Source organism: Loxodonta africana, chromosome 19, assembly GCF_030014295.1.
Source record: "Loxodonta africana isolate mLoxAfr1 chromosome 19, mLoxAfr1.hap2, whole genome shotgun sequence".
NCBI lineage: Eukaryota > Metazoa > Chordata > Mammalia > Proboscidea > Elephantidae > Loxodonta > Loxodonta africana.
The window spans coordinates 24,568,168-24,583,463 of record NC_087360.1 but is presented as its reverse complement, the minus strand read 5'-3'; the positions used below and the strand labels follow the sequence as shown (position 1 = coordinate 24,583,463).

General features: G+C 38.2%; 1 protein-coding gene across 24 annotated transcripts in view; it reads left to right on the top strand.

Annotated features, from left to right (window-relative positions):
* The window catches only part of SFI1 (SFI1 centrin binding protein), a 95,663-nt gene that overhangs the window by 9,948 nt on the left and 70,419 nt on the right, over nucleotides 1–15,296 (top strand). For 18 of the 24 annotated variants that reach the window (XR_010318606.1, XR_010318608.1, XR_010318607.1 and 15 more), the window contains exons 4-5: nucleotides 13,294–13,467; nucleotides 14,695–14,766. The exons of 2 other annotated variants lie outside the window; for them this stretch is intronic. Coding sequence is in view for 18 of the 22 variants with exons in the window: in XM_064272426.1 (XP_064128496.1) it covers nucleotides 13,294–13,467; nucleotides 14,695–14,766 (246 nt within the window). In the remaining 4 variants the exon portion in view is untranslated. Of the gene's footprint in view, nucleotides 1–13,293; nucleotides 13,468–14,694; nucleotides 14,767–15,296 lie in introns of those variants that run through there. 4 more of the 24 variants (XM_064272433.1, XM_064272430.1, XM_064272446.1 and 1 more) reach the window with 2 other exon arrangements.

Genomic DNA, 15,296 nt, shown 5'->3' with positions numbered 1-15,296 from the left:
GTTGGATTTTGTCAAATGGCTTTTTCTGTACTGATTGAGATGATAAGTGGTTTTTGTCTTCAGTTAATATGGTATATTGGTTGATTTTCAGACATTATATCAGTCTGGCATTTATGGGAAAATCCCATTTGGTCATGCTCTGTAACCTTTTATATGTTGTTGGATTTGGTTTGTTGAATCTTCCAAAAAACATCCATTGTTTTGAGGCTTTTTTATATTTTGTTTGTTTGTTATGAGAGATATTAGCCTGTAGTTTTTTTTTGTTGTTGTTGTAATGCCTTTGGTATCAGGGTGATACTGACCTCATAGAATGAAATATGAAGTGTTCCTTCTTCCTCTGTTTTCTGGAAGAGTTTGTGGAGTATTGGTAAATTTTTTTTTTTAATGTTTGATAAAATTCATCAGTGAAGCCATCTAGACTTGGGGTTTTTTTGTGTGAGAAAAAATTACTAATTCCGTTTCTTTGCTTGTTATAAGTCTATTTAGAATTTCTATTTCTTCACAAGTCAGTTTTGGTAATAAGTGTTTTTTTAGGAGTCTGTCCATTTCATCTAAGTTGTCCAATTTGTTGACATAAAGTTCATAGTATTCCACTGTGTCTTAATTATCTAATGCTGCTGTAACAGAAATACCATAAGTGGATGGCTTCAACAAACAGAAGTTATTCTTTCTGAGCCTAATAGGCTAGAAGGCCAAATTCAGGGTGCCAGCTCGAGGGGAAGGCTTTTTCTCTTTCTGTCAGCTCTGGAGGGAGGGCCTCGTCATCAGTTTTCCTCTGGACTGAAAGCTTCTCAGCACAGGGACCCTGGTCCAAAGGACGTGCTCTGCTCCTGGCACTACTTCCTTAGTGGTATGAGGTCTCCATGTTTCTCTGCTCACTTCTTTTATATCTCAAAAGATACTGACTTAAGACACAACCTAATCTTATAGATTGAATCCTGCCTCATTAACATAACTGCCTCTAATCCCACTTCATTAATATCGTAGAGGTAGAATTTACAACACCTAGGAAAATCACATCAGATGACAAAATGATGGACAGTCACAAAATACTGGGAATCATGGCCTAGCCAAGTTGACACACATTTTTGGGGGGACACAGTTGAATCCCTGATACCTTGTAATTCTTTTAATTGCTGAAGGGTCAGTGATAATGTCCTCTCTTTCATTCCTAATTGTGGTTATCTATGTCTCCTCTCTTTTTTCCTTGGTAACTTTAAAGATTTGTCAGTTTTATTAAGGGATTCTTACTTGAACTAATTTGCGTTGGGTTCCTGTTGCTTGCAAGCTAGGGTGCTAACTAATATACAGAAATTTCTCACGAAACCTATTAGATCATGAGCAAGGTGGGAGTAAGGGCAGCTCTAGGGACTTTTTCAGCAAGTGTATGGACCCGTCTTCCTAAGCAGTGCCATCCCTGTGCTTCAACCTCCAACAACTCCCTGTCAGGTCTATGTCTCAGCTCAAAATTCAGAAGTCCTGGGAGAATGAATCTGATTGGTTCAGTGTGGGCCAGGTCCCCCCCCCAGCCCCCGCAGTCAACTGGGACTTGAAGGAGGATCATGGAGTTAAGCATGGCTGCTGAGGTCTTGCCCATGTTGATTAGGGAAGTTCCTGCAGAAGAGCGAGTTCTTTTGAACTGAACAAAACCCTGACAGTGTTTACTACATGGTCCATAGAGTACTTCAGACCTAACTTATTTCAACTTGTTAAGCAAGTTAACCATGGCCTTAAAGTGAAACACCATGGTCTCCAACTCTGGCACAATTTCATCAAATGTCTCTGCTACTGTAGGTTGGGGAACCTAAGGGAAACGCATTTGCTAAAAAAAATTTATAACTGGTATATAGGTACAGAAGTGTACATAAAATGTACAATTTAATAAATCATTTTGAAACAAATGGATAACCAAGTAAAGAAATAACATTATCAACACCTTAAAAGTCCCTTTTGTATATCCTTTCCAGATTGCACTCCTTCCTTCTTCTCTAGAGTTAACCACCACCCTGCCTTTAATAGTAATCACTTTTTCTAATTTTTTTATCCTTTTGCCAATTAAGTATGCATCCTGAAGCAATATAGTTTTGCCTCTTTGCCTTTGTATAAATTGAATCATATGTTATGTATTCTTATTCTTTCATGTCTTGATTCCTTCTCTCAAGGTTTTAAGATTCTTCCATGTCGTGTGCAGTTATAGTTTGCTCATTTTCCTTGCTGTGTAGTGCTACATTATAAGACTCTTCCACGATCTGTTTATTCAGTTTTGGGGTGCTGTGAACATTGTCATATACATAGCCTGGTGCATAGTTTCTAGGGCAGTGATTCTCAAATTTGAGCCTGCATCAGAGTCTTCTGGAGGGCTTTTTATACACAAATTGCTGGATTCTATCCCCCCAGTTTCTCATTCAGTGGGTACGGGGTTGTTAGTTGTTAGGTGCCATCAAATTAGTTCCGACTCGTAGTGTATAGCAGAATGAAACAATCAGTGTTCTGCTGTGATACGTAAGGTTTTCATTGGCCAGTTTTTTCAGAAGTAGACCACCAGATCATTCTTCCTAGTCTCTTAGTCTGCAAGTTCCGCTGAAACCTGTCCAGCATGGGTGTCCCTTCTGGTATTTGAAATATCAATGGCATAGCTTCCAGCAGAACAGGAATATGCAAGCCACCCCACAGTATGACAAACTGATAGACGAATAGTGGAGATATGGGATAAGGCCCAAGAATTTGTATTTCTAATAGTTCTCAGGTGATGTTGATGCTGTTGGTTCAGGAATCACACTTTGATAACCACTGTTTTAGGTTATGTACTTGGTAATACATTGCAGGGTCAAAAGGGATAAGAATCTTCAATTTTGCTAGGTAAAACCAAAAAAAAAAAAAACCAAACCCTTTGCTGTCATGTCAGTTCTGACTCATAGCAACCCTATAGGGCAGAGTTAAACTGTCCCATAGGATTTCCAAGGCGTGGCTGGTAGATTTGAACTGCCAGTCTTTTGGTTAGCCCCTGAGTTCTTGCTAGGTGAAGGTTTTCTAAATTGGTTGTACCAGTTTGCACTCTCACTGGCAATGTTTAAGTGTTCTTGTTGCCTCACATCTCACCAACAGTTTGCTAAGCTGGTAGGTATGTAGTGGTATTTCATTGTGCTTATATTTTGTATTTCTTTGATTCATGTTGAGGTTGAGTACCTTCTTTATGCTTATTGGGCATCTGCATTTCTTCTTTTTGAAGTACATTTTCAAGTCTTACTCCCATTTTTCTGTTCAGTTTTTTTTCGTAATTGACGTGTAGGAGTTATTTTTATTTCTAAATATGAATCCTTTATGTGTTTTATGTATTGCGAATATCTTCTTCCCTTCTGTGGCTCACTTTTTTTTTCTCTTTGGCATCTTTTTGTCTTTTCAAATTATGTAATTTAATCTCTTTTATACTTTGTAAAAATTCATGCATATAAGCAAAACTAGAAGGGAAAACATCAAAAAATGACTTTTTTTTAACTTATAGTGTAAGTGTTTTACAATCAGCATATTTTATTTTATTTTTGATAGACTTCATTTTTTAGAGCAGTTCTGGGTTTACAGAAAAATTTTGCAGAAAGTACAGAGTTCCTATGTACCCTTCCCGTCTGCACATTGTTTCTGCTATTAACATTTTGCATTTCTGTGGGTTTCTCCTATTAACATTTTGCATTTCTGTGGGTTTCTCCTATTAACATTTTGCATTTCTGTGGGTTTCTCCTATTAACATTTTGCATTTCTGAGGCACATTTGTTACAATTAATGAACCAACATTGATACATTATTATTAACTGAAGTCCATAGTTTACATTAGTATATTTTATTTTTGTAAACAGAAGATAATTTTTTTCTGTGCACTCTATAGAGCACAGTTTACTCTGAAACGTGTGATTGCCGTCAGTTAGAATTGACTGGACCACAACAGGTTTTTTTTTTAATGTCTAGTGCAGACCTTGGCACTCATGAGGTGATTAATAAATGCTTCCATAAAGCTAGAGTTGAGTTGTATATGGGCTTTGGAGAGAGACCTGGGTTTGGATCTTGGAGTTAACCACTTAAGGCTGTGACCTTGGGAGAATAATTTAACTTTTTGAGCTTCATTGTCCTTATCTGTAAAATGGGTAGGGAAAACTAGTAATACCTTCTTCATAGGATTTCCATGAGGATCAAATTAAATATTAAATATAAATTACTTAGTATAGTTTTGGTCCATAGTGAGTATTCAATAAATAGTAACTGTTATTACTCAGTTTGAATAAGGCCCAGCCCCTCTTAGGCTCCAATTCTAAGTAAACTGAAGGCTCTTACTTCTGGGAGCCCTGGGGAGAGTCAGTATAAAATGAAAGCTCTTGTTAGGGCTGTCTTACCCTATTTGCACAGTCTCACCTGATCATTTGAGTGGGAGTTACAAGACCATGGCAAGAAAGGCCATAGAAAAGCGATCCATCACGCCACACGTGGAATATCTTTTTCCATCCTTTTACTTTCAACTTATTTGTGTCCTTGGATGAAAGTGCGACTCTTATAAAAAAAAATAAAAATAATAATTTTTTTTTTTTTATAGACAGCATATAATTGGATCATGATTTTTATTGATTCTGCCAATCTTTGTCTTTTTGTTGGAGAGTTTATTTACATTTAATGTAGTTACAGATAAAGAAGAATTTTTTTCTTCCATTTTGCTATTCGTTTTCTGTATGTCTTATGCCTTTTTTTGGCCCTTATTTCCTCAATTACTTTTCTTTTTTGTTCAGTTGATTTTTTTTGTAGTGAGCCATTTTGATTCTATTTTCATTTTTACATATCTTCTTTGTGGGTACCATGGAGATTACATTTGACAGCCTAGATTTATAACAATCTAGTTGGAATTGATACCAACTTAACTTTAATAGCATCCAAAATCTGTGGTCCTATATAGCCCCCTCCATATTATGTTGTCACAAATTACATCTTTATACTTTGTGTATCCAATAACATGAATTTATAATCAATTTTTGCACATTTATATTTTAAATCTTGTAGGGAATAAAAAGTGGAGTTATAAACCAAAACCCACAAATTTACCTTTACCAGAGAACTTTATTTCTTCATACAGCTTTGAGTTATTGTCTAGTGTCCTTTCATTTCTACCCGAAGGCGTCTCTTTAGCGTTTCTTCATAGGGTAGGTCTAGTGGTAATGAACTCCATCAGCTTTTGCTCATTTGGGGTTTGTCAATTTCTCCTTCATTTTTAAAAGACAGTTTGGGATAACAGAATTCTCAGTAGATAATATTTTTTTTTTAGCACTTTAAATATGTCATTGTACTACCTTCTGGCCTTATGATTTCTGATGAGAAATAAACTGTTAATTTTATTGAGGATCCCTTGTACATGAAGAGCTGCTTCTCTCTACTTTCAAGATTCGTTCTGTCTTTGTCATTTGATAATTTTTGATTCTAATGTGTCTCCATATGGATCTCTTTTAGTTTATCCTACATGGAGTTTTTTTTAACTTCTTGGGTGTGTAGATTCATGTCTTTTGTCAAATTTGGGAAATTTTTGGCCATGATTCCTTCAAATATTCTTTCTGCCCATTTTTTTCTTTTCCTTCTGGGACTCCCATAATGTGTATTTTGGTATTTGGATACTTGATGGCATCCCACAAGTCCCTTAGGCTGTATTCACTTTTCTTTATTTTTTCTTTCTGCTCCTCGGACTGGATAATTTCAGTTGTCCTATCTTCAAGCTCACTGATTCACATCTGCTGTTAAACACCTCTAGCAAGTTTTTCATTTCAGTTACTGTACTTTTCAGCTCCAGAATTTCTATTTGGTTCTTTTTTAGAGTTTTTATCATTTTATTGATGTTCTTACTTTTTCATAGATTGTTTTCCTGATTTACTTTAGTTTTTTGGCCATGTTTTCCTTCAGCTCTTTGAGCATATTTAAGATGGTTGTTTTAAAGTCTATCTAGCAAATCTGGTGTGTTGGGTTCCTCAGGGATGGTTTCTGTCACTTTATTTTGTTCCTTTGAATGAGCCATTCTTTTTATGCCTTGTAATTTTTTGTTGAAAACAGGACTCTTGGATGTTTTAACATGGTAACTCTAGAAATCAGAATCTCCCTTCTTCAGGGTTTGCTGTTTTTTGATTGTTGAAGACTGTAGTAGTCTGTTTCTTTAGTGATTGTTTTCAAACTATTTTGCAAGTAATAGTTGTGTGTGGTCTCTGAAGTTTCTGAACCTATTTTATCTGATGTTAAAATAGCCATATCAGTTTTCTTTATGGTCTTTATTTATACCACACATGTTTTCCTCACCTGTTACTTTTAAACTTTCTGTAAGTGCTACGGCTGTTGACCAAAAGGTCGGCAGTTCGAATCCACCAGGCGCTCCTTGGAAACTCTGTGGGGAAGTTCTGCTCTGTTCTGTAGGGTTGCAGTGAGTTGAAATCAACTAGACAGCCATGGGAAACCCTGGTGGTGTAGTGGTTAAGTGCTAGGGCAGCTGACCAAAAGGTCAGCAGTTCGAATCTGCCAGGCGCTCCTTGGAAACTCTATGGGACAGTTTTACTCTGTCCTATAACATTGCTATGAGTCAGAATTGACTCGATGGCAGCGGGTTTGGTTTTTTTTTTTGGATGGTCATGGGGTTTTTACCCTTATGTTTTAGATGTGTTTGTGGTAAACAGTGTATAGTTAGATTCTGTTTTTTAATCTACTCTGGCAATTTTTGTCTTTCATTAGAGCATATGGATCATTTATATTTAAAATAACTACTGATACATGAGTGGAATAAATAGTTAGATTTAAATTTACCTTCTTAGCTTGTGCTTTCTGTCTGCCCTGTCCCAGTTCTTTTTACTTTCCTTTCTTGCATACTTTTGGATTAAATATTTTTTATCATTCAGTTTTTTCCCCTGCTAGTTTGGAAATTAAACATTCATTTGTTCTTCTTTCAACGGTTACTTTAGACGTTAAAACATGTCTTCTGTTATGGATTGAATTGTGTCTCCCAAAATTTAATTCCTGGCCCTTAGACTTGGTGTGATACTGTTTGGAAGGGGAGGTGTTCTTTTGTTATGTAGATAAGGCCATACCAGTGTGGGGTGGGTCCTAAACCTAATCACTTCTGAGTTATAAAAAGACCCATTTAGATAAAAAGACACACCCGGGGGGAGAGGAAGACGGACATGGAGGCAGATGCATCTACAAACCCAGGGATGTCAGTGATTACTGGCAGCAACTAGAATCTGAAATAGACAAGGAAAGACCTTCCTGTAGAGTCATGCACTTGTGATATTTCTGTTATAGCAGCACTGGATAATTAAGACAGATCCTTACCATATCAAAATCTAGTGTTAATTCATATTCTTGCCTTCCTCTCAGCCCACATAAAAAACTGAAAACATTTAACCTTTATTTACCCTCTTCCTGAATTATATTGCTATTAGCTATTCTATTTAGTTCTTTTTCAAATATTTTATTTCTCTTTTTCTAGTTGCCTCTGCCAAGCAAATATTTTTAAGCTTCATTTTATTTCTTTAAACATAGTTAGGTTGGTTGTTTTGAAATGTGCATTTCTTCTAATATTTGAAGTTTTTATGGATCTTTTGTTTTTGTTTCCTTAATCATGGAGTCTAGTTTCTTTGTATGTGGGCCATTGCAAATTAAAAATTATAAGAATGCCTTGAGGCTTGGTGAAGCTACCTTCCTCCAGAAAGGATTTATCTTTCCTTCTGTCAGCCTCCTTGGCATATTACTGAAATCACCTTAAATCAAGTTCAAGGCTTGTAGTTCTCTGACCCTGGTGATTAGAAAGCCCAAATTGTAAATTCCCACCAGGCTGTAACACTTCTGACTCACCCTCATCTTCAATTTTGTGAATAGTTCCATAGTCTCTTAGAGATAGACTTAGTCTCGTTAGTCTTTGGGAGACTGTTGTACAAATCATAATGCCAGTTACTTTGAATCAATTCAAAGCATAAAGTGACTGTACCAGTTCATTAGTTTGTAATGGGAAATACAATTACCAGAGAAACGAGGAATGTATGCTACTTTTCTTCTAGGAAGGCATTTGCTGTGGGGAAAAAAAAAAAAAAAGAGGCCATGTTATATTCAGAAAGTTTATTAATGAGTTTGAAATCTTGAGAAGTTAGGTGATACATGATGACGCATGATGTTATGGATTGAATTGTGTCCCCCAAAAATGTGTCTCAACTTGGCTAGGCCATGATTCCCAGTATTGTGTGATTATCCACCATTTTGTCATCTGATGTGATTTTCCTATGTGTTGTAAATTCTGCCTCTTTGATATTAATGAGGCAGGATTAGAGGCAGTTGTTAATGAGGCAGGACTCAATCTACAGGATTAGGTTGTGTTTTAAGTCAGTCTCTTTTGAGAGAGAAGCAAGCTAGAGAGATAGGGGTCCTCCTACCCCCAAGAAAGCAGAGCTGGAAGCAGAGCAAGTCCCTTGGACCTGAGCTCCCTGCGCCGAGAAACTCCTAGGCCAGGGGCAAATCGATGACAAGGACCTTCCTCCAGAACTGTCAGAGAGAGGAAGCCTTCCTCTGGAGCTGCAACCCTGAATTCGGACTTCTAGCCTCCTAGACTGTGAGCAAATAAACTTCTTTTTGTTAAAGCCATCCACTTGTAGTATTTCTGTTATAGAAGCTCTGGATAACTAAGACAGATGATGACTGTTAGAAGAACATATCAAAGATGCAAATCTAACTGTGTAACCTCCCCACCCCTATTTAGAACTTTTCAGTGACTCTCACTGCCTTTAAGCTCTAGACCAAGCTCAATTCTTAGCCTCATTTTTGGCCACTCTGTGACTTAACACTCTGTTTGCTGTTACTGTTTTCCTCCCTTGTTAGTTAGGATTAGGTTCTGCCATAACAAAACATCCAAAGTAACACATTCAGGCAATCTGGAGGTAAGTGGCCCAGAGCTGTTATGGTGATTCTGTTCAACAAAGTCTTTACAGTCCTTCCACCTCACTGGTCCACCCTCTTTAGGGTGTGCCCCTCATCCTCCTGGTCCAAGTTCAGAGGCATTCTAGGCATCAGGTTGGAGGAAGAAAAGAAGAAAAAAGGAGACTGACAGAAGGAAAGGTAAATCCTTTCTGGAGGAAGGTAGCTTCACCAAGCCTCAAGGCATTCTTATAAATAATTTTTAATACGCAATGGCCGACATACAAAGAAACTAGACTCCATGATTAAGAGACATGGAGAAGAAAAAAGACATGGCTGTCTCTTAAGGCAGGTTATAGGAACCTGCCACATAATGTTCCCACCTATATCCTTTTGGCCAGAACTTAATTTCAGAACTTAGTAGGAGGGAGCCTGAAGAATGGAGTTTTATGACGGGCACCCTTGTGTGCAGTCAAAAATTACACTAAGTGGAAGGAGGGAAACACAGATGTTGGATGTGTGTCAGTGTCCTGTGCTTGCTATAACCTTTTCACGCCTTACGTTCTTGTAAGGCACCTTAACATTACATACATAATTCTCCATGTATCCCCAGGCCTAGCTTTGTTGCTGGGCATATAGTAGATCCTTAATACCAAATGGATAAACAGACACACTGCAGTAATACACCTGCCAAGTAAATAGTTAAATGAATTGGTCAGGGCATGCCTTCCACTGGCACTTTTGGATGAGCACTGTCAAATTCTGTCTTCCTCATTTCCATTTTCTGGATTTCTTGACTGACCATATTCTTCTCATTGACTTTTTTTTTTTAATAGTAATTTTATTTCTCTGTTTTTAGTTATGTCAGAGTTCTCACCTGTTCTTGTTGATTTTTGTCTCAATGACATTTTTTTTTAAAGTACCTTCTGTTGCCTTCCTATTTCGTATCTTCTTAATCCTTTCCCTCCCTCCTCTGTTCTGTACTTTAACAAATGTTTTTTGAGCACCTACGATGTGCCAGGCAGTGTGTTAGGGGTGGAGTATATATTAGCAAACAAAACAGTCATGGCCCCTATCATCATGAGGCATACACATAGGTTAAGGGAGACAGACACATATGTAAATGAATACATAGTTTTCAGTTTGTGATCTTACCCTATAGGTGTTGTTGTATTAGACTAGCTCGGATTTCTAGGGCTACTTTACTTACACCAGTGTTAATATCTTTATGGTCTTTAAACTTCAAGCCTATAAATAGTCCAGCCTGCTTACTAGCGGACAAGGAGTCCAGGGAACCTGCCTAAAGGAGAGGACAGGGATGACTTTAGACTGGGGCTCCCCAGTGCTGATTAGCTAACTGATTATGTAGCAGGGCTTGGAAAGAAACTGTCCCAGTGTTCCTTCTGCCAGCTAGCTCTGCTCCACAGGCTAATCACTTAACCTTTTAGTGCCTCTTCTGTTTTGAAATGAGTGGATCCAAAATCTTATATATTTATTTTAATTTTTGTTAAACTTTTATTTTGAAATAATTTCAAACTTACAGATATGTGCAAGAGTAAGATGAAGAACTTCTATATATACTTCTCACAGATCCTCCAATTAACATTTTACCACATTTGTCTTATATTCTCTCTCACTTCCTCTCTCTCTCTCTAACATGGTTAGACAACTGGCTGCAATTATATTTTACTTGTATACATATATATGTATGTGTATAATGTACATAGGTATACATGCATACATATATGCATACTATATATATATATACACACACACACACACACAGATACAGATGTCCTTGGGTGGTGCAAACAGTCTGTGCTCGGCTGCTAACTGAAAGATGTGGTGTATATGAAAAACCAAACCTGTTGCTGTCCAGTCTATTCCGATTCATGGCAAGCCCGTGTGTTACAAGAGTAGAGCTGAGTTCCGTAGGGTTTTCTTGGCTATAATCTTTTCAGAAGCAGACCACCAGCCTTTTCTTCTGTGGTGCCACCAGGTGGGTTGGAACTGCCAGCCTTTCAGTTAGTATGTAGGTATGTGTTATAGATTGAATTATGTCTCCAAAAATGTGTGTCAACTTGGCTAGGCCATGATTCCCAGTATTGTGTGGTTGTCCACCATTTTGTCATCTGAGGTGATTTTCCTATGTGTTGTAAATTCTACCTCTATGAAGTCAGTGAGGCAGGACTCATCTGCAAGATTATGTTGTCTCTTGAGTTAATTTCTTTTGAGATATAAAAGAGAGAAGCAAGCAGAGAAATGGGACCTCTTGCCACCAAGAATGAAGAATCAGGAGGGGAGCACATCCTTTGGACCTTGGGGTCCCTATATTGAGAAGCTCCTGGACCAGGGAAAGATTGATGTCAAGGGCCTTCCCTCAGGGCCAGCGGAGAGAAAGCCTTCCCCTGAAGCTGGCACCCTGAATTTGTACTTCTAGCCTCCTAGACCATGAGAGAATAAATTTCTCTTTGTTAAAGCCATTCACGTGTGGTATTTCTGTTATAGCAGCACTAGATGACTAAGACAGTGTATATGTATGTATATGTGTGTGTATTTGTACGTATATCCGTATATATACAAGTAAAATGTAATTGCACCCAGTTGTCTGATACTGTTATACAAAAAAAAAAAAAAAAAATTTTTAGAAAATCTAATTCCTCTTTTACCACTTTCCTTTCTGGTCCACAGTTCCATCCAGGATCATGCATTGCGTTTAATCTTTTTAGTCTCTTTCAATTTAGAACTGTTCCTCAGCCTTATCTTTCATGATATAGATATTTGAAGAGCTCAGAACACTTATTCTTGAAGAATATTCCTCAACTTGAGTTGTTTGATGCTTCCGCTTGATTAGATCCAGGTTGTGCGTTTTTTTTTTTGGCAGGGATAACCACAGAAATGATGCTGTATCCTTCTCAGTGCATCATCTCAGGAGGCCCATTATGTTGCTTTGTCCCAACTAAGACTAACTTTTATCACTTGGTTAAAGATGGCTTCTGCCTAGTTTCTCCACTATAAAGTTAATGAATGCGGATTTTGTGGGGAAAACCCTTTTGAGACTACATTAATATCCTTTTCCTCATCAAACACGCACATACATGTTTTTACACTCATTGATGGCTCCTGTCTGATCAGTTATTTCAGTGATGATTCCTAAATGGTGATTTTCTAATTCTGTCTTACCTGCCAAGTTTATTAGCTGGCATTCTACTGCAAAGAAGAGCTTTCGTTTCCCTCAATTATTTATTTATTATATCATTATGGATTCCTGATTTTTTCAGTGAGTTTTAATGTAATAAATCTAATGAATCTGTCAAATTGTCCCATATTTGGTCAGTGGGACCCCTTTCAAGCTGGCTCTGTGCTTTTATGACGTGCCTCCATCATTCTCTGAGTACTTTCAGATTTTCTGACCCAGCAAGATATTCCACATCCCATCTTGTAATTTTTTTGTCCCAAACCTGAAATCAACCGTTTCTCCTTTTAGTAGAGAATGGTATTTGAGAAACAATATCTGGGCTCTGTTGCTATTATCATTAGCTGCCGTTGAGTTGATTCCGACTCACGGTGACTTCACGTGCACAGAGTAGAACTGTGCTCTGTAGACTTTTCAAGGCTGTGATCTTTCGGAAGCAGAGCACCAGGCCTGTCTTCCAAGGTGCCTCTGGGTGGGTTTGAACTGCCAAGCTTTCAGCTAGTACTTTAACCATTTGTACCACCCAGGAACTTCATATCTGGGCCCTGGTTATACTAATTACTGTAGTGGGATATTATTGCTTCTAGATATTTCCCTGGGCAGAGCTCTAACACACACAACCACACACACATATTTTTTTAAAACCATGAGTTCATACCAATATATCCACTCTCAATCCAACACCACAGGATTCTGCCTCTGCTTTTTCCTTCCCTAATTGTAAAAGATAGTGTCTTAATGTTGCTGAGATGGGATTAAAAATCAGAGATTTAGTGTTTAGTAAAAATATGTGGTTTTATATGTTTAGTAAAAATATGTGGTTTCATATTGACATAAAAATTGTATTTTCTGAAATTCTTTCCTGATTTTTTTTTTAATATAAAGAAACTTTTTAGTTTGTAAATGATTCCTCTTTAAATGACATATTAAAAAAGAGTGTATTAGACCTGTTGACTCAGAGGTATGCTCCAGCTCTGTAGTTGCTGCCAAGAGCCAGCCCAGTAGTACCCTCCTCCAGTGTCTGGCAGATATTTCTGTCAGAGGCTGGACTGCTTGTTCTTCTTGAAGTATAGTTAGTATCAGTCTCAATGAGTGTCTCTATTTCATTTCATTTGTATGGTAAAACATATTTGCATCATATGCAGAGATAATTTGATTCTCTCCTTTCCTCCTTACTCCTCAAATTTAAGACCTTTAGGAGATAGTACAGTTAAGAAACCTCGTTCCCTAAGGACACTGCCCAACAAGAAGTCCTCTGCCTTCCCCGGGGTCTGGAGTCAGTTACCTAGTACCAGTCATCCAGTGCCACATCATGCCTCACGTACTTGGAACCGGAGGGGCCAGTTAAGAGAATTGCGCATCAGGTGAGTGTACCTGTGATCACCTGCCTGCAGTGACTTCTCCATTATTCTCCTTTTTTGGTTAAAATGAGAGGATGATTCTCGAATGATATCTCAAGAGGCCTTGATGCCTGCTCTATGTAGTGGAATGTTGAGATAAGAAAGATGTTCAGGAATCAGCAGGCCTAAAATAATGTCACTGAGTGCTTTTCATTCATAGTCTCCATTTGTGCCACACAACATGTACGCTATAAAGTTTCTCTCGGGAAAAGTTAAACGTGTTCCAAGGAAAATGGTCATTTTTTATTATTGTTAATTAGGTATATTAAAATATCCATTTATTCATTTAACAAAAATACATAGGGTGCCTACTAGGTGTGCTAGATCTGAGCACGCAAGGTGAATTAGATGTTCCTGATTCCTGACCTCATGAACATTTAAAAGCAGATGGAATTGGCAGACCATTTTACAAGCCGTGATAAAGTGCTCTCAGTGCTCTGAGAGGAGAAGAATGTGGGGCCACAGGCACACGTGGCAAGAGCAGCCAAGCTAGGATACACTTACTGGAGGAGGTAGAGCCTAAGCTGAGTCCTAAAGGATATGTAAAAGTAAGCTAGGTAAGGGCAGGAGGAAGAATGTTCCACAGTGCGCCTGGAGCTTAACTGGACAAGAAGTCAACTTTTTTCGTGTAACAGACACTGTGCTAGGTACTGGGGAGACTATAATACATGGTCCTTACTCTCAGGGACCCACGATGAGGTGGGAATGACAGATACCCCAGCGAGCTACTTACTGTGATATGGTGTCATAATGTTACACTAGGGGTATGCCCAGAGAGTACAAAGCTATTCACTCTTTAGGTTGGGAAAGGTCCAGGAAGGCTTTACATGGAAGCAAGCGTTGAAGATGAGACTTGTTGGATTAGTAGGCATTTGCCAGATGCTTTAGGCAGAAAGAATACTGTGAACAAAAGCATTATCATGTACTTCTTTTCTTGACTCTGAAATCTGTCTCTTCATTCACAAAATACTTGATATTGGAAATATTTTTTAATAATCTGTTTGATTTTAGCTTTACAGATGTGTCCCATCCTGTGCTCTGTTTGACGCAAGATTAGCTATGATGTCATCTTTTGACTCATCCTAGCTTCCCTCCCTCTGGGACCTTAAAAATTCCTTCTTCCAGAAGACTGATGACATAAGCTGGATGGAGTTTTAAAATATATGTATCCTTTCTTTTTCCTTCTTTCAGATGTGTGGCCAGAAAGTTCTTGTATTTGTGGATTCGAAAGACTTTTGGAAGAGTATTCCCCTCTAAAGCCAGGTAGTATTAGCTCAGAATACCAAGCTTCTGATGAGTTCATTCCAGGTTTTTTTATTATTATTTTTAATATCAAAACTGTAAATAATCTTTATTATGGCACATGTTACATTCCTCCCCTGCCCTTCCTCAGCTCCCAGTAGGCAGGAATGGTACCTAATATGTAGAAGATAACTTAAACCAAACCCATTGCTGTCAAGTCGATTCCAACTCATAGCAACCCTGTAGGATGGAGTAGAGCTGCCCCAGAAGGTTTCCAATACTGTAATCTTTATGGAAGCAAACTGCTACATCTTCTGCAGAGCAGCTGGTGCTTTCAAACCACCAACCTTTCAGTTAGCAGCCGAGCATGTAACCACTGTGCCACCAGGGTTCCATAGTAGATCACTTGGTACATCTTCAGTCACTGAATGAGCGTGTGAAGGAATCATTCTAAGGTAAACCAGGATAGCTACAGTCCTCTCTGGGGAATAAAGTGTTTATCCAGGAGAAATAAATGAACTCTTTCAGGGCACTGGCGGGACTGACACATC